General features: G+C 35.9%; 2 protein-coding genes across 2 annotated transcripts; one reads left to right on the forward strand and one right to left on the reverse strand.

The window, feature by feature from the left end:
- Nucleotides 1–11,451: 11,451 nt before the first annotated feature.
- LOC120153756 (late embryogenesis abundant protein D-34-like) lies at nt 11,452–14,424 on the reverse strand. Its single transcript, XM_039165646.1, has 6 exons — nt 14,348–14,424; nt 14,145–14,237; nt 13,939–14,010; nt 13,557–13,653; nt 11,802–12,101; nt 11,452–11,656 (listed from the first exon to the last, which is right to left on the reverse strand). The coding sequence occupies exons 1-6, from the start codon at nt 14,422–14,424 to the stop codon at nt 11,492–11,494; spliced, it is 804 nt and encodes a 267-aa protein (XP_039021577.1). The 3' UTR covers nt 11,452–11,491.
- Nucleotides 14,425–16,083: 1,659 nt separating this feature from the next.
- On the forward strand, nt 16,084–18,390 carry LOC120153782. The gene is made up of 3 exons (XM_039165663.1): nt 16,084–16,269; nt 17,462–17,569; nt 18,137–18,390. Exons 1-3 carry the CDS (start codon nt 16,099–16,101, stop codon nt 18,353–18,355), a joined length of 498 nt encoding a protein of 165 aa, XP_039021594.1. The 5' UTR covers nt 16,084–16,098; the 3' UTR covers nt 18,356–18,390.
- Nucleotides 18,391–23,174: the final 4,784 nt, after the last annotated feature.

Consider the following 23,174-nt stretch of genomic DNA (forward strand, 5'->3'; position numbering starts at 1 on the left):
GTAAATTGATGGTTGTATTTGACATGTACAATATGTTAATCTTCAACATAAATTTCTTAGTGATAAATGAATTTTTTCCTATATGTTGTTCTTTGCAGCATGCTGAAATGTCAGATGCGAGTGTTCAATTAAAGACTTTACAGAATATATTAAAAATATTTTAGTCAGTTGCATCCTCAAAGTGAGGGTAAACAATGCTCTTTGGAGTATTTTGCAACTAATTTGATGCATTTTGTAGTGAATTATTAGATCATGCATCGAATATATGTGCATAGTGTAGACACCTATTTTCTTAAAAGATATAACTAGCAAGAGTTTCTCTCCTAAGGGGACTCTTCCACCACCATATCTTTTAAATCGACAACTAAACCAACAAACGTGCAAGAACCGGGCAAGGAGTCTAGTTACATTAGGATTCTATTGTTGATAGGATTCTAAGAATAGTTAGTTTTTTTTCACTATAAATACATGTAATCCTCCCCATTTGTAGGACACGGATTGTAATACGAAATACAAGCAGAAATTACGAGCAATCTTAGAGTGAAATTAGAGTTTTTTTTCCTGCAAATTTTCGAAGAGAAATACAAGGTAAATATAGTATCTTTTTCGAGTTTATGCTTGCATGCTTGTGTCTTGTTACATTTTGTATTCGAAAAACACCAAAGAAAACGTTTTTTTTTTTTGCCGATGAACAGGGGCATTTTTCGGGATCTATTTTTATAGATCTAGCCCCCGAGGCTTCTTTTCTTGAGAAAATATTTTGATTTTTCGGAATGGGTGTGAAAAAGGGGTAATCTCACTCTTGGTCCCCTCTGTTTTTTAAAGTATTTAATTGCCCCCCAAAATCAATGTTTTCTCTTCAAAATTGGACCTTCACGTTTCGATTCTTTCGATTTAGTCACTTTTTGAAATCCAACTTTTTTCCCTCATTTTATTTATTGTATATTTTTTATTATATTTATTTACTTTCACGTTATTATATATACACATTTTTTTATGTTTACTATTATTTTATTATTATTATTTTCTCATGTATATATATATTCTTTTTTATTTATTTTGTCTTCCTAGTGTTTATTTACACATGTATATATATTTTTTCTTTTCTTACCTTTATTTGTTTTATTAATATTAATATTAGTATATATATATATATATTTAAGTATACTTTTCTTTTCATTTACAATATTTCTCTATTTTTGTTTCGAATTATTTATATTATATTAAATTTCTTTCTTATATATATATATATATTATGTCATTATTTATATGTATAAGTAGAGATGTATTATTATTATTTAGTTACTACGTATATTTTTTGTTATTATATTTTGTTCTATATATTTCAATATATATTTCTTATATTTCTATTATTATTTTTATTTAATACTATGTACATCTTCATTTTTGTTGTGTTTTATCTTTTTTTATCTAACGTGTTTCTTGACTTTTCAAGGGTGTTTTTTAAAACAATCAGAGGTAAGTAATCAAGGCCAAATTTTACCTTTTAATTTAAACTTATAATTTTCTTAATTTAAAACAACTGGAAATTACGTAGTACCGAAAGGGCAGTTCAAGGGTGCTAACTCTTCCTTGACTGTAACCGACTCCCGAATCCGACATGTCTCTGGTAAAACGCAGATCAGGTAAGAAATAAGGTATCTGGTCTACCTATTTGTTTTAAAATAAAAGATCGGTGGCGACTCCAATCCATTTAATCTAAGTCGAAGCCCAATTCCGGAGCCCAACCGAAAGACGGTTGCGACAGCTTGGCGACTCCGCTGGGGACACAGGTAAGTGAGTCAGGCTAAGGTAATTTCCAGTTGTCTTTTTAATGAAAAAGGTAAGTTTAAATTTTAAGGTAACATAGTTGAACTGACCGTTTTCTAATGATTTCAGCTTCCCGAACGTTTTTCATCTAAAGGCTCTAAACCCGAGCCCCGAACCCTGTTTAAGTGAGGGTAAAAGCGACACATTCGTGTGAATTTATTCACCGCATATGCCTAGCAAGTAGCCTTCGGGATTCATATACCTTATGTCTTCGTGTGAATTTATTCTCCGCATAGACATAAGGGAATGTATCCTCTCGCGTTTAACTTAGTCCACACAAGCTTGTGATGGGTTTAGGACTAAGGGTCTGGCAAGCCCAAGGGGGCACCAGCAAGGAGAACTCGAGTACCGTTTTTATAACCTAAACCGGGAGACTTTGAAGAATTAGAGCCTACCCCAGAACCTCATTTCCAAACGTAGGATGTCTGAATTATTTCATGTTTTACTTTCTGTTCAAAGCATGCGAACTAGACAAATATGCGGTTAGGATTTGTTTGAAATTAGCATGCGGGATAGAGATCATGTCCGAGTAGGAATACTAAGCATGTTCGGGTAGATATCATGTGGGGTAGGATTTTTCATTTTTTTTATTTTGTTTTACTTCACTAATTTTTTTATTTTCTCTCTTTTATTTTATTTCCATCATTTGCATCATTCGAAAGAGGTGTTGATCCACAAAAAACGTGTTTGTTAAACATGAATAATCTGCATTAATGGACAGAGGGGTTGTAATACAAGAGATGAAAATACAGAGGACAGTCTACAGGGCGACTATGTGTCACATTCAATCCAGAAGACGTGGTACCCGCAATCGAAGAATATGTCACTTTGCTACATTGTAAAGGACTTCGAATGGACCAGAATTTACACTGAGCACACTAAAGTCAAATTTTTGAGAAGAAAAGGTTGTAGGGGCAAGACGAGGAAAAAGTTACTGACCCGGAGATTCCTTTCAAAAACTACGAGAACAAGATGAATTCCAGAAACAAGTCGATAAGCTTCGGATGGAGGGCTTCAATGGCACTTTCGTTAGAAACAAGCTCGGCAGAAAGTGAAGGTCGGAGATGCAGTCCTTCGAGACCTTTTATGGGGCAAACAGCTTGTCGCTTGCACATTTTAGCCAAAGGAGCCTGAACGGTTCGACATGATATTCAACCGGTGACAGACGAATGCAGAAGACTAGTCAACATGTCAGAAGCTGTTAGGATATTTTTGTCTCTTAAAAGATAAAATACTTTTGTCCCCAATAAGGATTATTCATAATAACAGGCACATTTTTTGGATCAATGCCTCGAGCATTTCATGCATGATGCATCATGCATTTAGACATATTCTGCATTTTATTATTTTCCTTGCATTCGCATCAACTAACGGAAGAATGTCTCAATAAAGGAATAAATACTGGATACACCGCCTCAAGCGTTGGACACACATCATCCGCATAACATCCGCTTGAAAAAGAAAAGACAAATGGAGGCCAGAATCGCTCAAATCGAGGAGAACATGACCAAATTGCAAAAAGAACTTGAAGATAAGATAAACCAGAGTAGTCTGAGTATTCTGAATACAATCATGAAGAACCAAGAATCTTTGGTTGATCAGATCGTTGCCAAGTTAGTTGGCCTACAACAGACCAGTGCGCCTGGGGCAGGTTCACCGGAAGGGGTAACTATACCACCTATCCCACCTATCCCACAAATGGTTGTCTCACCTGAAATCTTATCCGGATTACAAGGGGACTCATATGCTATTAAAGGGAAAGCCATATCTGGTGCAAATATACAAGCTTCCGCGACCAACACTCATCCGGAAGACTATCACATCCCAGATTTTGACGAGGATGATAAGACAAAGAAGATGGAAAAAAAGATCAAGATGTTAGAAGATCGAATGAAGATAGTCCAAGGGGACCATGATTATTATGGAGTGGACGCAAGGGAGCTAAGCATGGTTCCAAATTTGGTGCTTCCACCAAAGTTTAAAGCTCCTGAGTTTGAGAAGTTCGATGGGAACAGCTGCCCATCAGCCCATATCACTATGTTCTGTCGGAAGATGACAGGATATGGAGGGAATGATCAACTCTTGATCCGCTGCTTTCAGGAGAGCCTATCCGGTTCAGCTATCCGCTGGTATAATCAGCTCAGCCAAACTCACATCAAGACATGGAAAGACTTAGCCAAGTCTTTCCTAGAACAATATAAGCATATCAACGATATGAGACCATATTGGGTTATGCTGCAAAGCCTGGAAAAGAAGCATAATGAAAGTTTCCGATAATATGCGCAACGATGGAGGGATTTGTCTGTGCAGGTTCATCCGCCCCTGGATAAAAAAAAACTAGAAAGTTGTTCGTACAAACCCTGAAGGCATCCTACTTCAGACACCTGGTGGCAATTACATCGGGAACTTTCTCAGATCTAGTTATAGCTGGTGAGATGATCGAGCTAGCTATAAAACAAGGAAAAATTGAGGGAGATATCAACAATGTTAGCACCTACAACGCCAACAAAGGTGTTACGATCTCCACTGCTATTGTACCATCCGGTACTTCTAAACGAATTCAGAAGGAACCAAGGCAAGAAAAGATTTGCATCAGTCCAATCCCAATGACGTATGAGGAGTTACTCCCAACGCTAGTTGAGAAAAATCTTGTGACCCCGGTCCAATCCAAACCTAGAGAGGCCCCATATCCTGAAGGTCATGATATTAACGCCGTATGCAACTATCATATTGGGAGCTCAGGGCACACCACTGAGAATTGTGGGGCATTGAAACGTAAGGTCCAAGATCTGATCGATTCAGGGGCTTTCACTTTCAATATGTAATAGGGCATTCTGATCGAGAGTCATATGGGGCATCCATTAGGAATTTTGTTGCATTATCAAGCATATCATCTTGTTTGAACTTGTTTTTCTTTCGTACTTCTTATGCGTAAACATTTTTAAGTCACTTGACGTTTAAACAAAATGCTCCCCTCTTAGGAAATGAGCAAATTTTAATCTTGAATTCTTTGAATATCACCTTAATTAAAAACTGTTTAACAATTGAGGTTGTAAATCTTTGACAAATGACAAGATTGAACCCTACAAAACAAAGACCCCTTGGTCCTAATTTAAAAGATACATCAGATTACATGTTTTTCTCTTACCAAGCTAAGTTTTCTCTTCTCATGAAGAGTCCATCCAAGGTCTGGCATTCAGACATGTATTAAGAGCGAACAGAATGGGGCAACTAACACATGAGATTGCAAAACTAATTGGTTTATACCTTTGTTTATGATGTTCAGTGATGATAATGATCTTCATAGATGTAATAGTCGAGTAAGCAAATCTAGTTTAGGTCAGTTGTTTGGAAATTGAACTCTAAAGATGAGATCCCTTGACTTTCAAAAAACACCTAGACTATAACAGGTTCTTCTTGACAATCTTAAGAAATTAAATCCGTAAAGCTGAGCTATTCCACTAAGGCAATTGGTTATAGAGGAAACTCGAAAGCCCTGGCTTTATGAATAGATTATGTTCAAACTATGACACTACTCGAACACTTGGCAATTCGGTGTTTGCTTCACTGCTTTTGTCAGGCCAAAGACTTTGTGATGAGACGAACCCTTCAGTGATTTGTCCCTATAAAGCTGAGCTATTCCACTAAGGCAATTGGTTATAGAGGAAACTCGAAAGCCCTGGCTTTATGAATAGATTACATTCAAACCATGACATTGCTCGGACACTTGGCAATTCGGTGTTTGCTCCACTGCTTTTGTTAGGCCAAAGACTTTGTGATGAGATGAACCCTTTAGTTAAACCTGATAAAAATGATTATAATAATAAGCTGTCCTTCTAAAGCAATTGGTTGAACGCCCCGGCTTTATGGATTCGGCTAGCCAGACAATGGCAAAATAAATCAAATTTATCTAAAAAAGAAATTTTCGATAATAATAGACTAAGGGAGTTGAGAAACACCTGTTATAGTCAAATTCACACGAGCACTCAAGAATTTCATTTTTAGACCGATATTTCTGCACTATCTTTGTTAGAAGAGCTTACGAAACTTGAACAAATGGAAGATTTCAGAGAATTGAAACAGAAGTGTTCTGAAAGGTCTAGTCATTGATTATGCTAGTTGTGTCATTTTGTTCGCCTCCGATCAAAATACCAAATCAAGAAAAAGGGGCATGCCATGATCTTCACGATAACCAAATCGATGAAACAAACCCACCTCTAAACCAACTTTTCGATCTTGATATTTGTCAAAGATTTGCAGCTATCAAAGATTAAAAGAGTGTTTGATTCTTTTGATATCCAATGAACTCATGTTTTATGATTTGCTTCAATTGTGAAACCTAGAAAGAGGTAACATTTTCAAAAAGTTCCTTTTGATATTTTTCAAAATTTTGAAAATTCGAAAGAAGAAAAGCATTTTCAAACAAGATAAGTTCTCTGGAAGCATATCTTGGAATTCAACAAATAATCGCTCCGAAGCTCAACATCGAAAATGAGGCAAAGGAAACCATTTTTGGGGCAAAATTTGATAGGGGAAGGAAAATTTGTCTTGAGGTCTGCAAGAGTACACCCTGGTGGAAATGAAGATAAACTGAGTCAGAGATAGAATGAAGACTACACACGCAACCATTCCCCTCACATCTCAACATATACATCAACATGTACATACATGATGTATGAAATTTGCATCTTTGCATTCATCATCATGAGCAATAAAAACCTTGATTTTTTTCCTCTCTTGAGGGAAAATTCAACAGTAAATAAATTTCATCTTGGCATACATCAAGCATCCATCATCATGATAGTTACATCCCGATACATTTTACAGATCTTTCAGGAGAAGATGGGATTGTCTTGCTTAAGACAGTCTCATTTAATGCAGATGATTATCTCACTTGAGATTGTTTTTCTTAGAACAGACTTTGTCTCACTTAAGACTGTTTTACTCGAAAGAATATTTATTTCCCTCAAGATTATTTTTCTTAAAACAAGATTTTATCTCGCTTGAGATAGTTTCCCTCGAAACAGAAAGTTTTGTCTCACTTGAGACAGTTTCTCTTTAAACATAAACATTGAAAACATTTCCCTTGAAATGAATTTTGTCTCTCTTGAGATAGTTTCCCTTGAAACAAAATTTTGTCTCCCTTGAGACAGTTTCTCTTGAAACATAAACATTGAAAACATTTCCCTTGGAACAAAATTTTGTCTCCCTTGAGACAGTTTCTCTTGAAACATAAACATTGAAAGCATTTCCCTTGAAATAAATTGCCTCTCTTGAGATAGTTTCCCTTGAAACAAAATTTTGTCTCCCTTGAGACAATTTCTCTTGAAACATAAACATTGAAAACATTTCCCTTGAAATGAATTTTGTCTCTCTTGAGATAGTTTCCCTTGAAACAAATTTTGTCTCCTTTGAGACAGTTTCTATTGAAACATAAACTTTGAAAACAATTTCCCTTGAAACAAAATCTTTGAATATGTTTTACATTAAACAAATTTCGTCTCTCTTGAGACAGTTTCTCTTGAAACAAATTTTGTCTCTCTTAAGACATGTTTTTCTTAAAACAAAATTTTGTCTCCCTTGAGACAGTTTCTCTTGAAACATCAATCCTTGAATATGTTTTTTGTGTCACCCTTGATACAGTTTCTCTTGAAACAAAAAAATAAACCTTTGAAATTGTTTCTCTTGAAACACAAAAAACCTTTGAAAATGTTTCTCTTGAAACACAAAACCTTTGAGATTGTTTCCCTTGAAACAAATTTCGTCTCCCTTGAGACAGTTTCTCTTGAAACACAAAATCTTTGAGTTTATTTCCCTTAAAACAAAATTTTGTCTCCCTTGAGGCCGTTTCTCATGAAACAACATATATCTTTAAGATCGTTTCCCTTGAAACGAATTCTGTCTTTTTTAAGACAACTTCTCTTGAAGCATCATTTAAACCGTTACACTCAGCTCAGGCACATACTTGGGATGGTCGAGAAGCATTTCTCAAATCAAAAAATAGAATGTGCACATTAGATTTGAACATTTGAAGAATTCGAGATCAGGGATCAGAACTTGAAGATTCCAGAACTAAGATTCCAGAGAAGCAACCGGAGATCGAGATTTCTCTCCTGAGCCCAAAAAATAACATATGTTGCATATGCATTTTAGGCATACCTAAGAGCATTGCATCCATTTCATCACATATCTACATAACTTTTTCAGGTTTTAGCTAGAGCCAATTTCAACTTCACAGCGAAGGATATTGGACTCAAGACAACACAAGTTCAACTTCACAACGAAGGGACGGCTGGTTGTCAACAAACAATTTCCCAATTTCGGAGCCAATTTCAACTTCACATTGAAGAGCATTGGACTCGAGACAGCACAAGTTTAACTTCACAACGAATGGACGGCTGACTGTCAACAAAACAATTTCCCAGTTCCAGAACCAACTTCAACTTCACGACAGAAGATATTGGACTCGGAACAGCAGGACCTGCATCGGATTTCAACTTCACGACGAAGGATATCCAATTCTCAGGCTCAACTTCACGACGAAGGGGCCCTATACGATTTCAAATTCACGAACAGATGGACACAACTTCATCTGTAACACCACAACACCAAAGTCTTCAAGACGAGTTTCAGCTTCACAACGAAGTATCTTTGGCTAGAAGACAATCCATGAGCTACTTCCAGTACTCCGAGTTCGATTTCAACTTCACGACGAAGGATTTTAGGCTCAGAATTTTCCAGTTTTGACTCAATCGCACGACAAGGGGGTCATTTCATATTGACAAATCTTTTCAAGATGGATTTGACTTCGCGACAGAGGAGCCATCTGCAACTCAATTCGACATGGAGTTATTCTTCGACTCCACTGAACGAAAATTTGTGTCTTTTTATCTTTGTCCTATTTTTCGTTCCACGAAAAAGGACAAAGAGGGGCAGATGTAGACACCTATTTTCTTAAAAGATATAACTAGCAAGATTTTCTCTCCTAAGGGGACTCTTCCACCACCATATCTTTTAAATCGACAACTAAACCAACAAACGTGCAAGAACCGGGCAAGGAGTCTAGTTACATTAGGATTCTATTGTTGATAGGATTCTAAGAATAGTTAGTTTTTTTTTCACTATAAATACATGTAATCCTCCCCATTTGTAGGACACAGATTGTAATACGAAATACAAGCAGAAATTACGAGCAATCTTAGAGTGAAATTAGAGTTTTTTTTTCCTGCAAATTTTCGAAGAGAAATACAAGGTAAATATAGTATCTTTTTCGAGTTTATGCTTGCATGCTTGTGTCTTGTTACATTTTGTATTCAAAAAACACCAAAGAAAACGTTTTTTTTTTTTTTTTTTTGCCGATGAACAGTGGCATTTTTCGGGATCTATTTTTATAGATCTAGCCCCCGAGGCTTCTTTTCTTGAGAAAATACTTTGATTTTTCGGAATGGGTGTGAAAAAGGGGCAATCTCACTCTTGGTCCCCTCTGTTTTTTAAAGTATTTAATTGCCCCCCCAAAATCAATGTTTTCTCTTCAAAATTGGACATTCACGTTTCGATTCTTTCGATTTAGTCACTTTTTGAAATCCAACTTTTTCCCTCATTTTATTTATTGTATATTTTTTATTATATTTATTTACTTTCACGTTATTATATATACACATTTTTTTATGTTTACTATTATTTTATTATTATTATTTTCTCATGTATATATATATTCTTTTTTATTTATTTTGTCTTCCTAGTGTTTATTTACACATGTATATATATTTTTTCTTTTCTTACCTCTATTTATTTTATTAATATTAATATTAGTATATATATATATATATTTAAGTATACTTTTCTTTTCATTTACAATATTTCTCTATTTTTGTTTCGAATTATTTATATTATATTAAATTTTTTCTTATATATATATATTATGTCATTATTTATATGTATAAGTAGAGATGTATTATTATTATTTAGTTACTACGTATATTTTTTGTTATTATATTTTGTTCTATATATTTTTATATATATTTCTTATTTTTCTATTATTATTTTTATTTAATACTATGTACATCTTCATTTTTGTTGTGTTTTATCTTTTTTTTATCTAACGTGTTTCTTGACTTTTCAAGGGTGTTTTTTAAAACAATCAGAGGTAAGTAATCAAGGCCAAATTTTACCTTTTAATTTAAACTTATAATTTTCTTAATTTAAAACAACTGGAAATTACGTAGTACCGAAAGGGCAGTTCAAGGGTGCTAACTCTTCCTTGACTGTAACCGACTCCCGAATCCGACATGTCTCTGGTAAAACGCAGATCAGGTAAGAAATAAGGTATCTGGTCTACCTATTTGTTTTAAAATAAAAGATCGGTGGCGACTCCAATCCATTTAATCTAAGTCGAAGCCCAATTCCGGAGCCCAACCGAAAGACGGTTGCGACACATAGTTTTAAGGTATGGTGTCGATGTGAATATATTAAGTATACACTGGGTCAAACTGGCTAACTCGAGTAGCAACCAAAAAAATACAAATAGAGAAAATGGTTTTGCGTTGAAATGGTTCTTTGTTTACTGTTTCATCCAGGAGAATACAGGCTCAAGCTCTTGGATCTGTCTTTCAACTTGAAAACAACTGATCTTCTGACGGTGTTGGAAAGTAAGTTGCCCTGTATGTCAAGAGTATTATGAGCAACCTCTCTCTTATAAGCTTCGTATCTTGTAGTGATGTTTCCATATTTTCTGATCAATCTTATACATTTCGTTAAAAAAAAAATCAGCGCTGCTGCTACCTTCAGGCAGGCGGTAGCTTTGGTTTTTGACTAAGTTGTCCTTGTTGAGTTTCTTCCAGCAGAAAAGTTCGGTTTCTTGATCCATGAATTTTAGTTGCCGTTAATGATGTCCGTTGCATGCTTTGGTTTGTGAGTGGCAGGAACTGAGTGGAGTCTTGACAATGATGCTTCAAATGCAGCAGTGCCGGTTGCTACTTGCTAGTGAGGCACATGCTATTTTGTGTGTTATTTAAGTTCCTTTCCAGTTCCAATTTTTATTTGCTAAGATTTCCAAGAAATGTTACTTTTTTGTGCAAGGTCAGGGTGGAAATCTTTGCTTGGAAAAAATAACATTTTCAACGGTAGTAAGGGGGTTTCTCTTGCTGCAACAATTGGTAATACAATTGGAACTGGAAAGGAACTTAAATGCTGTTATAGTACTCATTATACCATAAACCGATTTACTTTTCAGGGAAACTTGCCGATGACTTACCTGGTTTCAGTACTTGATGTGTATGAAGTAGTTGTTCAAAAAAACACCTACACTGGTAATACAATTCAGAAACAAGTCTTGGTAATGCATTGTCTTACATTTTTATCTCTTTTGAATTGATTTACAAAAAGAAATAAAAATGCATGGAACATTATCGATTTGAAGTATACAATTCGTATCACCTGGTCAGTGGATAGCCCTTACTCAAAACAATTGCGAATCTTTAGTCTTATTCGTATGTATTTCAAGAAAACAAAGATGACCATACAGGGGAAAGTTCTATACAATTCATATCACCTGGTCTGTGGATAGCCCTTACTCAAAACAATTGCGAATCTTTCATCTTATTCGTATGTATTTCAAGAAAACAAAGATGACCGTACATGGTATTAGATAGATGGATATGGTTCATTTGGCAATCTTGTCGTTGAGCCTAGCAGCTGTGGCCACATTAGCCGCCACACCCGCCGGATGTGTAGTGAGCGTTGGATCATTACTCGTCTCTGCAACCTTCACCCCTTCTGCGTCACCTTTTGTTGCTGCCTTATCTGATGGCAACTTCACCGTTGCGTTCTGCATTTCAATTCAATCAAATATTGCACACTGTAGTAAAAGACAGCTATTTTCTATCGACTATTATCATCAATCTATGATACCTACAATTATTATTATATCTTAATTTTTCTAGTTTGGTACTGCTACTGCTGCTTTTACTTACCGAGAGGATATCTCTCAACTTGGTCTTCTCCTCTTCTGTAGTTGCCTTGGCATTGAGATTGGCGGCAGACTCAGCTGCGGCGCCAACGCCTCCGGGAATTATGGAGGTACGACCGGTGGCTCTCACTTCTGCCGCCTGTATTGCGGCTGCATCACTCCAATCTACCGGCTTCTTCCCTGCTGTAAGAGCGGTTGCTTCAAGTGCTTCTCCGATCGTGATTGGACTTACGGGACCTCCAGCATCACCACTCGGTCCAGAAGCTGATGACAAAGGAGCTGCCTGGCAATGTTGTCCGGTAACCTGCTCATCACATTGGGGAAAAAAAGCAACAAGTTACCAAATAAGTCCTAAATTTTAAATATATATATATATATAAAAATTATACTCTAATATCACGTTTAATGCATAAATATTAAAATAAAGGAAAAAATTAGATTTACCGTAACATAACAAGTATCGGTATAAATTTAAATTTAAAAATAATAAAAATTCAAACAAGAGATATGTATTCCTCTTTTATTCACTTCAGTGGTTATTTGATATTTAAACATAAATTAAAGTATGAAAAAAGTAACACTCCTACTTAATTAGAGATGATAAACGAGTGGAACGGATACAAATACCTTTTCCACATCCTTATATATATTTAATATTTTTGTATTTTTTTAAAGAGGGTACTTTGTATTATGGAGTATTACAAAGTACACCACCTCAAGGACCTCATTAAAAAATCTCCCTAAGCTTAGTTGGAGGAAAAAGAGTGAACCTTAAGGTGGTAAGATGAAATACACGAAAAATTCTTACTAAACACAGACCACACACACATAACACACACCAAATACCAACCAAAGGAAAAGTTGAGGACTAGAACTAGAACAAAAGCGCAGACGCCTAATCCAATGCAAAGAAACAACATCTGGACGAACCGGCAATAGCAACCCGAACTAAACCGATACCAAGCACTGTGAAATGGATATACTCACTTACTAAATCTGAACCAATGAAGGAGAAAAGTCTTAAAGCAAACAGAAGTGAAGAGCTAGCATTCTATCAAAAGACAAAAATAATAGAATGCTTGCAGGCCTTCCATAATAAATAGCTCCCAGATTGCATTAGATAGCATAGTCACGTGCACGAACAAAAGCATAATTCCAATAATCGATAGCAACTCAAGAACTACCATATGCCCCATATTAACTGGCATGGAAGAAGTTTTAAGTCTCTCAAATCACACAACTAACATAATCGAAACATATACCAAGGAAAATTGGAAGTCACTGGACTGAAAAAGCGGCTAACAACAAACGCTGCATGATGAGTAATACGCAGGACCAAAGAAAATAAAAACTAAAATATTGAGCAACAAGAAAAAGAAAGCCAAATAGCTTCAGCCGAAAACCCTAGATTTCCAAGCTAATACTAAAAGCGCGTCACAATCACCCTCCAGCAAAGCCACACAAACGACCACCACTAAAAAAATGAAACACCAGACTTTGAACAAATCTTGATCGTAGGAGATCAAACACCGGCCAAAAGAAATTAGCCCAAACCCCTACCCGATAACTGAAACGATAACATTCTCTCAAGCACCTACTCTCTCGAAACTGAAAAATCCACACCCAGAACATCACCAATTGCCAAAGTTGCTTCAGCTTCAAACACACAGCCCAAAAACGACGCCCGAAAATATCCCCACCACTGCTTTCACTTTCTATCATCGAAACTCTATGATAAAGCAACACACTCCAGCCTTACTCTTTCGACTTCTTTCTTTTGATTATGTTGATATTCATGGAAGCACTCCTCCAAAGCTTGAATAGATACCACCTCAACAAAAGACACAACCTGCAGCCTGGAAAAATTGGAAAGATGTTGAGGCATACACTATTGATTAGAATACCTATAAATCTCCATCAGCCCATAACGATTAGCAAAATGGAGACATCAAAAAACCCCTCTACACTAGTTTCGATAAATCCACTAAGACATTCGCATGCGCCAAAATTGCTGCCAACATTCCACTATCGATAATAAACCTCTAACTCAATGCCTTAAACTGCACATCCTCCATACCAACTTTTTCGGGACCAGTAACATCTGCACATGCCTCTACGAAACCAAAAACATCCACCATTACATCGACAACTGCAAGCCACGCTCCACCATCGACCAAGAAACCATCAATGAAAGCACGAACCTCTCAACATTGCTAAAATTCCAAATGAAACAACTCCCAAATTACAGAAGCTGTCAGCAATCTCAGACTAGGACAAAACCGCCCTTCAATCGACACTAAGGGCACGTCGAAAGGACTAATACCGACAGCCACCTCATTTCCACAACAGGAACTCAAAACCAGCAACAGCAGCAGAACCCTCCTGCCACCGAGGACACATCACATCATCGACACTATTGTATTCGTCGCTCCACCACCGTCTGGAGTGCCATCAAATAACACATAATGCAATACACAAAAAACAACAGTGGCCACGGAACAACATCTAAACGCAACACCAAATAAGAATTCTCTCCGTATAGTCATCCACTTTCGAAGACGGAAAACAACCTCTATCGCGAGGCGGTGACCACCACCACCACCACCGACCTTGTTGCTTAAAAACATCCTTATTAAAAAGAAAATAACAAACGAAAGAAAAGGATTGGCGGCCAGCAACCAGCTTTAAGGGCTGGTGCCGCCGCCTCCGTCGACTTGAAATTCAAAGTGTGTGAGTAGCTTATGAGTAGGTTTACCCTAAATTCTTTGTTTGAAATAAATTTAACCGTTAAATGTATATAAATAAAATTATATAACAAAAATAATATTAATTTACCCCAAATTCACACTCGTCCACGCTAGTGTATTTTTAAATTTACCCCAAATCTATTATTTAACTGGATACCCACCATTCATTGTGTACCCGTCTAACAACAAACTCACATGCTATATAAATAACAAAATATCTGATTTAATTACAAGTCATGTCGTATAATTCTTAAGATTTATAGCTAGAATTTATATGATAGGTAATTAGTGGACGGAATGATGTGGGGTAGGTAGATGCGAAACGAGCCGATACATAATGGGTAAGGTCTCAAACTCATCACCTACTGCACTACCCACGGTAGGTATATGACTGTTTACATCCACACCCGTCCACTATCCACTAAATTTATAGTGATCCCGTCTCAATTAGAGCGGGAGCAATACAAAATCCACGAAATTATATGTATCTGCCATTCCTATACCTAGCCGATATAATTATACTTTACGTCAAATTTTAAACTTTTAATCCATCGATTCAATTAATATTATTTTTGTTATATAATTTTATTTATATACATTTAACGGTTAAATTTATTTTTGCATACATACATTATATAAATAAATATACAGAACGGAGAGATTATGTAAAGTATAATTAATACAAAAAGTTATTTAGCATAAGTGGTTAGGATTCAAGAATTTGAGCTTGTAAGGTCAAGTTCGAATCTTACTACCGTCATTCTTGGTGGATAATTTATAATTTTTTATATAAATCCTAATAAGGTCTTAGGTATGCCCTGACCCTGAATTGGGAAACCACATAAGACTTTTATATACCAAAATAATGCAAAAAGTTATACAAATTGGTAAAGCTAATTTACTCTTTAGACTGCGGATGCCTCGTATATATTCTTACTTATAAAATGCCAAATTAAATTTTAATTACCTTATCACCTTGTACATCGAGTACATTTCCGTGTTTAATCGCTTCTTCTTCAGGCTTCCAAGGTTGTTCCTGGCTCATCTTTTTTTTAATCTTCTTTTTATGAGTTTATATTACTTGCAAATTGTGTGAGAAATTCATTCGAGGAAATAAATGGAAAAATTAGTTAAATTTTATTTTATACGTGCATGGAACATGCAAGGTCTGACACGTTTGCCTCGTTGCCGTGGAACGTGGCTAGGAAATAGACGGAGACGGTTTTATTTTCTTAAATAGATAAAGTTTGAAAATTTGATTTTATTATATTATTATTTAAGTTATTATCTAAATAATTGATAAAATATTATTGTAAAAAAATAATAGATAAAATATTAGTAAACGGGCTTTTGATTTGAGTTGGGCGTAAATTGAAGTCTTAAATCTAATAGGATCCTTTAAAACCTAATCTAAACCCATTAGCTTCAAATCCCGCCTTTTAATCCTGATCCGAATAGTTTCATCCGTAAATCCAAACAGTTACTCCTGCTAAAAAATCATAGGGTTTTAGTATGCAGAGCCACGAAACCCCGAAGACAAGAAAATAAAAACCAATGGAAACGAGTAAGATCGGCTCCCATATTCCAAGAGGGAATAGGTTTAATCCTCTCTTGTTGGTCGGCTCTCACAGCCGCTGTCGAAAACTAGTGGGGCGGCCGAGACTCTCGCGTCAAAGCCAACATGTATCTGCTCCGACGTGTTATCTTTCTTCACTGAAACCAAAGGTATTTAAAAAAAAATTACATCTTAAAATTGATTATTTTTCCTATTCTTTCACATTTTCTGAATTTCAATAATTAAATTTGATTTTATTTCGGAGGCATTTTTAAAATTTTCCTGTACTTTTAATCTCAGTGGAGGCGCTTTACATAGACATTTTGGAGAATGTTTTAGAGGAAGGTTTGGTTAGCCTTAATACTTTAGTTGAAGATGGTAGCATTGAGGAGGTATTTTCAATCCTGATTTTATTCTTTTGTTCTAATTCAGGATTTTTACGTCATTTCAGTATTTTTAGTTTAATTCTAATAAATATTGTAAAAACCATCAAAATTGTGCCTTAATCATTGTTTTAATCGAACTTTGTAGTTTGTTCTTCACGCGATTCTGTTCCTAACTTCCTATAGCTCATTGTGAACTATATATTTTTATTAAATGTAAGTAAGGATTCTCCTTTTATTCTTTTGGAGCTAATCCTACTAGCTGAATTATAACAAGTTACAGTTGAGTTACATCACTTTGAAGTATTCTTTTTGGTGCTTTATCATTTAACTGTACATTTCTTGCTCTGAGTCTTTGTTTTTTGTTGTTGAACTACCCGGCATTTGGCACTCTTGTTTGTCTCATACCTGAATTTAGTTACGAGAATGATCCTCCAAATATATGGAAAAAAAACTTTAAAACAAAGAAGAAGAAATTTGATTGTACCCATGTGGATGTACTCCTACAGAGTACAGAGACAGAGGTATGTAGAGAGTGTAAGGGACACTTGCCCCTCCCAAAATTTCTGGTTTAATGACATTTTAGGTACCTATCTGTTTAAACTTAAGTTAAATTAGGCTTTTGTCCCCTCCAATTTTTGAGATCAAAAACTTAATGAGTCCCTATTGTTTTGGATTTAGGCTATTTGCCCCCTCCCCATATTTGATCCTAGCTCTGTCCATGTACTACACTGGTAGATTCCAAGTAACTTTAATATGTGCTTGCTTTTGTTAGTCGTGCAATTTTTAATTGTTATTTAACCTAAATAACCATGCTCAATGCATCTTGGATACTTAATACATGATAATTACTTGTGTCCAACACCTGGATCCCAAGATCATGAAACACGGCAAATGGTTTTAGAATTCTTTTATAAGGATTGGGTTTGTGCTTTTTATTGCTTCACAATAAGTATTCTATTTCCACGACTTGTTACAGGTAGCAGAGAAGTTAGTGATTATGCACGAAGAATGTTTGGAAGGTAATTATCAATCTGTTGAGAAACTGAGGACTACAAATCCTCCACCAGTCGCTCATGTCAAACCGGTAATTTCTAGTTATTCAAACCCTTTTGCTTATGTCTTTTGTAGAAGAAAATATACTACATGATAATGTCTCTATTTATTTTTTCTTCTGTTTATTATTGCTTCTTTCCTAGGCTTTGATTCAATGATCAGTATAGCTGTGTTGGTATGTTGAAGGTAACATACTATATTCTACTGTCTCTATAGGATTTTGATTTTGTTTTTTATGCTTCGAATAGCTGTATTATCATATTAGGAAAGTCTCATTCCATTAGTCATATGGAATAGAATTCCTGGATTCTTTCCAAACTCTCAAGAGTCGATGGTGTGGGATACCAATTATTGTATGATCTGAAACTGTAAGGTTTACACTATATACTGCCGAACCTCTTCGCGGCAAATTAATGTTCTTTGAATTTGAATAGAATTGGCATCTCACATAATGGTAATTCCATTTGGATTACCATTAGGATGGTGGATTCCTTGCTAATCACTTATGTATTATTGTAGGCGTATAATTTGAGGGTGGTTGAAATAGTATGCTTTGTATTTTTTTTTTTTTAACTTATGGATCTGTATTTTATCATAGCTTACCGACGAGGATGACGATGACGATGACGATGACGATGAAGATGACTGCATGGATGCGGACAATGCAACTACTATGACGGCAGATGTACCAGACTCGCGGACAAGTTTGAATCCAGCTGGTTTGTCAATAGATGAGCCAAAACCAAGCCAGGCAGCTGAAGCAGAAGATGGTTGGCTAGTAGTCTCATCTAGAAGAAACAAGGGTGGGAGGAATTAGATTCACATTATTTCGCTTCTTCAATTTTTCTTAACGTATTCGCGTCTATAAAAACAGCTCGACTCTTCCAAAACATATGAGAAAATTGAATACAATTGTATGCCACTCGCTTTTTCCGAGTCTTGTAATATTTTCTGTTACCCCTATTCCAAGCTTGAGGAACATAGAATTGTAACTTCCAAAGATGAATTCAAGGAATAAAGCTACAGTTCCAAAGGTGAATTCAAGTTCTTTTAGATTATGACATGATAGTACACACACTCAATTTAGATATTAATTCTAGATGAAAGCTAAACATGCCACGAGCAATTAAGTAAAATAAATTTGAATAATTAAACTCGTTTAAAGCATCTAATGAACTAATTGCCTCAAAAGTCAAAACTACAAACCTAACCCCATATATTAGTGTCATAACCATTTTTAGGGTGGAACAATTGTTTATTGTTTTTAAAAACAATTATGACTTTTAATTTAAAAAATTCGGTGATTTTGAATTAAATTGGATAGAGTCGTCATCAACCTTTGGATTAGGTAGGTTGAATACCTAAAAATGTATTGTAAAAACAATTTTAAGAAAAAAATCATTTTTAAGATAAAAAGTTGGTATACATTTACCAAAGATTCAATTGAATGGATTTGGTTACGTGTGGGAAATGATTAGCACCCCCACAACGCCCAAAATTGGTACTGTGTCGCTTACATATCGTCGTAAATGATGGAAATTATGAATTCACATAGATAATTAGATTGTGATCCCTTTATTAAAGTTAATTTAATTTGCTTAAAATTAATAACTTAAAGGAGGAAATTCAAAGGACTAAAATGAAAACAAATAAATATTACAAACCTAAATACAAATGAGCAAAATAAGTATTAAATTTATAAAGACCAAAATGGTGAAAAACAAAAACTTTAAGGATCAAAATAACAAAAATAGAAAGTTAAAGTACTAAAATGGCACAAACAAAAACTTAAAGTCCTAAAACAGTAATTATAGAAACTTATAAGAACCAAAATGGATAAAATCCAAAATTTAGAGGATTAAAATAGTAAAAATAGAGATTTAAAGGACCAAAATAACAAAAATAGAAAATTCAAGTACTAAAATAGTTAAAATAAAAATTTAAAGGATTGAACAGTAATTTTAAATAAACTAGAACCAAAATCACAAATATTAAATAGTACAGATACTAAAATAAAAATATCCCATAATTAACACTTACGACTAAAATGAAATAAACAGAAATTACATGACCAAATTCGAATAAGATCAAAAAAAATATTTTAAAAAACAATTCAGGATGAAATTATAACTTAAATAAAACAGAAGATTAAATTAAAAAAAATAAAAGTTGCATTGATGATCTAAATAAAAAGTTTACAAGGTAAGGAGGACCTTATTTGTAGATATTTGTTATGGTCGGAGAAGAAGAAGGACGGCGAGGAGGATTCTAGAATGGATGAGCGAAGGGAGAAATTGGGAATGGATGCGCAAGGGTTAGGGAATGAAAAATGTAAATTGGGAATTGAAGCATGTGAAGGGCATATGATTAACTTACCAGATGAGTTGGAGCAGGCTAAGAGTTGGAGCAGGCCGAGTCACCTGCAGAAGAAAGGAAGGGATAAGTAGAGTTGTTAGAATCTGTTACAAAGGACAGCCACCTGGCATCCTTAGAATTACCGTACAACCATTGTAGCTAAATAATACCCGACTTGAGGCATTTTCTTCCTCATGAAATGAATGATGAACTTTCCTTTTCTCTAAATTCTCTCTTCTTCTATCATCTCTATTCTCGTAATCTTCTCTATTTCTCTTCAATCCATAACAATTGGTATTCAGAGCCATCATTTCCTGGCAGCTTGAAGTAAAGAATCAAACCATGGTCGAAACTCTTAATCTTTCTTCAATCCAGCAGCAGATTGCAGAACTTACAACTCTGGTAACACAAGCAGCGGATGACACAAAACCTCCTAAATGGTGGCAGAAGCAGGACAGTCGGTTGAGTATGTTGGAATCCAAAATGGCATCGCAACAGAGAAATGTGGAGCACATTTTACAGTTGCTGACTGGTAAAAAGAGTGAGGAAAAAAATGATGATTCTCAGGTGTTTGATAAATTGCCAACATCAAAGATTCAAATCACTGCTTATGTTGATTATTTCGGGCAATTTACATCAGAACAATTACCTGAAGATATTGCTGAGCACATCTCTCAGTCTAATGAAGAAGCACGCCCGCCTTTCGTGAAGAAGTACAAGACCTTCATACATCCTGGAGAGGTTAACAGAATCAGAGAACTTCCACAGAAATCGGAGATTGTTGCTACACACACTGATAGTCCAGATGTTCTTATTTGGGATGTTGAAGCTCAACCCAACCGTCATGCTGTCCTTGGAGCTGCACATTCTCGCCCGGATTTGATTTTGACCGGACATCAAGATAATGCTGAAATTACTCTTGAAATGTGTCCTACTGAATCCTATGTGATCTCTGGAGGGAAGGACAAATCAGTGGTTTGGTGGAACATCAAGGACCACATATCTGGTGGATCGATCATCAAACAGAATAAGTTTGGGGAAGGTAATGATAAAGCAGTCGAGGGGCCTTCTGTAGGTCCTCGTGATATCTTCTGTGGGCATGAGGATACAGTTGAAGATGTTGCGTTCTCTCCATCCAGTGCACAAGAGTTTTGTAGTGTAGGTGATGATTCCTGCCTCATATTATGGGATGCACGAGTTGGCACTAGCCCTGCTGTCAAGGTTGAAAAGGCATATGATGCTAATCTTCATTGTGTTGATTGGAACCACCATGATGATAATCTAGTGGACATCGAGGAACAAGAGCAAACCATTTTAGAGAATGCTCAAGTAAGTACTCTTAACCTCCTTGAGACTGATGGAATGAAGATTCTGGAAAAATTGGGAAAGAACACTGCCACTTATTATGACACAGGATGGAGAGCTAAGGACAAAAATCGAATTGGACATGGAGACAAAGAAACTCGGCTTAAGCCCACGTGTGTTCTAGCACAAAATGATTACAATTTTCACAAAGTTGCTTGTGGGCATGGCTTAACAGTTGGTTTGACAACATCAATGAATATTTTTACAAGGAGAAGTATTGTGTATGGTCAATTTGGGAATCCCTTTGCTGATGGAAAGATACCATGTTTAGTAGAAGACAAACTTTCAGGGGAATGTGTTGAAGAAATTGCCTGTGGTGCATATCTCATCGCAGCTCTAACTTCCAGGAATGAAGTCTATACTTAGGGAAAAAGAGCTAACGGTAGGTTGGGCCATGGAGAGGTTGAAGATCGAAAAACTCTTACTATGGTTGAGGGATTGAAGGATAGACATGTCAAGTATATAGCTTGTGGTTCAAACTATAGTGCTGCTATATGTCTCCATAAATGGGTATCTGGTACCGAGGAATCTCAATGCTCGGCTTGTAGACAAGCTTTGGGGGTCGACAGAAAAAAACATAATTGCTACAACTATGGACTTGTGCACTGTCATTCCTGCAGTTCAAGGAAGGCACTAAGAGCAGCTTTGGCCCTTAATCATGGGAAACCTTTTCGTGTCTGTTATTCCTATTTTACTAAAAGGAACAAGGTTTTTGAAGCTGGTAATAATAGGATGAATTTTGTACCACGCCTTTCAGCTGAGAGCAAGGACAGGTTGGATAAGGCTGAAACATTCTCCTTGGTTCGCTCAACTCAAGCACCTTCTTTATTACAATTGAAAGATATTGCTTTGTCTACTGCTGTAGATTTGCAATGGACAGTTCCTAAACCAATTCTTATTCCATCTGGAATGAGTTCCAGATCTGTTTCACCTTCATTAAGGAAACTTAGCCCTCCACGATCTGCTACCCCAGTTCCAATAAAATCTGAATTTTGTTTCCCCACAAATTTCATGGATAAATTCAAAAAGACAAATGACCTTTTGAACCAAGAAGTGCTCAAGTTGTGTGGACAGGTTGCGACCCTGAGGATGAGATGTGAGCTTCAAAAATCAACGATGAAAGCTCAGGAAGCTATGTCATTGGCTGCAGAGGAGTCTGCTACATCTGAAGATAACAAGGAAGTTATACAATCGCTAACAGCCCAGCTCAAGGATATGGCTGAGAGGTTGCCACCTGGAGTTTATGAATCTGAGAGCATTAAACCAACATTCCTTCCAAATGGCTTGGAGAAAAATGGTGTTCACTGTCCATATTCAAAGGGATTGGGACATTTGAGATATGATTCAATTGGTGGCTCTTTTATTGCCTTCCCCACTGCACTTGATTCTGCCGCAATCAATGACCATTCAGATAATAGGCTGCTGAAGGGTACCACAGGTTTGCCGGAAGAGAACAGTAATTTGCCAGAGGTTATTGATGAAAGAGAATCTGGATATTTCAGAGAGAGCGAAAATAGTATGAAATGCAGAAATTCTGCATCAGTAGCTAATTGCGGTCAAGTTGAGGCTGACTGGATTGAACAGTATGAGCCTGGAGTCTACATAATTCTTGTAGCACTGCAGGATAGAACTAAAGGTCTTTTAATTTGTTTGGTCTTCGACCAAGGAATACAGATGCGGACTAATTTTCATAGGGTTTCAGAATTTGCTGTAACAACTATGCAAAATGCTAATGGTGGTATCAAACCTGAAAGAGATGAAATTGATAGTACAATTTTTCTTTCTTTTGGCTTAGAGAATAAAGATCCATATGAGCCAGCTGTGGAATGGTTGATTGATGAAGGAAAACTAATTGATGCTCTTGCACTCTCTGATCGTTTTCTAAGTAATGGAGCCTCGGACAAGTTGCTTCAACT

Source organism: Hibiscus syriacus, unplaced genomic scaffold (assembly GCF_006381635.1).
Source record: "Hibiscus syriacus cultivar Baekdansim isolate YM2019G1 unplaced genomic scaffold, ASM638163v2 tig00111105_pilon, whole genome shotgun sequence".
In the NCBI taxonomy this organism is placed as follows: Eukaryota; Viridiplantae; Streptophyta; class Magnoliopsida; order Malvales; family Malvaceae; genus Hibiscus; species Hibiscus syriacus.

Bases quoted from the DNA above. Each gene is read 5' to 3' on its own strand.
- LOC120153756 (XM_039165646.1), bottom strand. From the start codon at position 14,424: ATGTTTTTAAGCAACAAGGTCGGTGGTGGTGGTGGTGGTCACCGCCTC. The intron at 14,238-14,347 runs GTGGATGACTAT...ATGGCACTCCAG, and splicing joins GTTGTTTTCCGTCTTCGAAA to ACGGTGGTGGAGCGACGAAT. The intron at 11,657-11,801 runs GTAAGTAAAAGC...ATTGAAATGCAG, and splicing joins AGTTGAGAGATATCCTCTCG to AACGCAACGGTGAAGTTGCC.
- LOC120153782 (XM_039165663.1), top strand. From the start codon at position 16,099: ATGGAAACGAGTAAGATCGGCTCCCATATTCCAAGAGGGAATAGGTTT. The intron at 16,270-17,461 runs GTATTTAAAAAA...GACTTGTTACAG, and splicing joins TTTCTTCACTGAAACCAAAG to GTAGCAGAGAAGTTAGTGAT. The intron at 17,570-18,136 runs GTAATTTCTAGT...ATTTTATCATAG, and splicing joins CAGTCGCTCATGTCAAACCG to CTTACCGACGAGGATGACGA.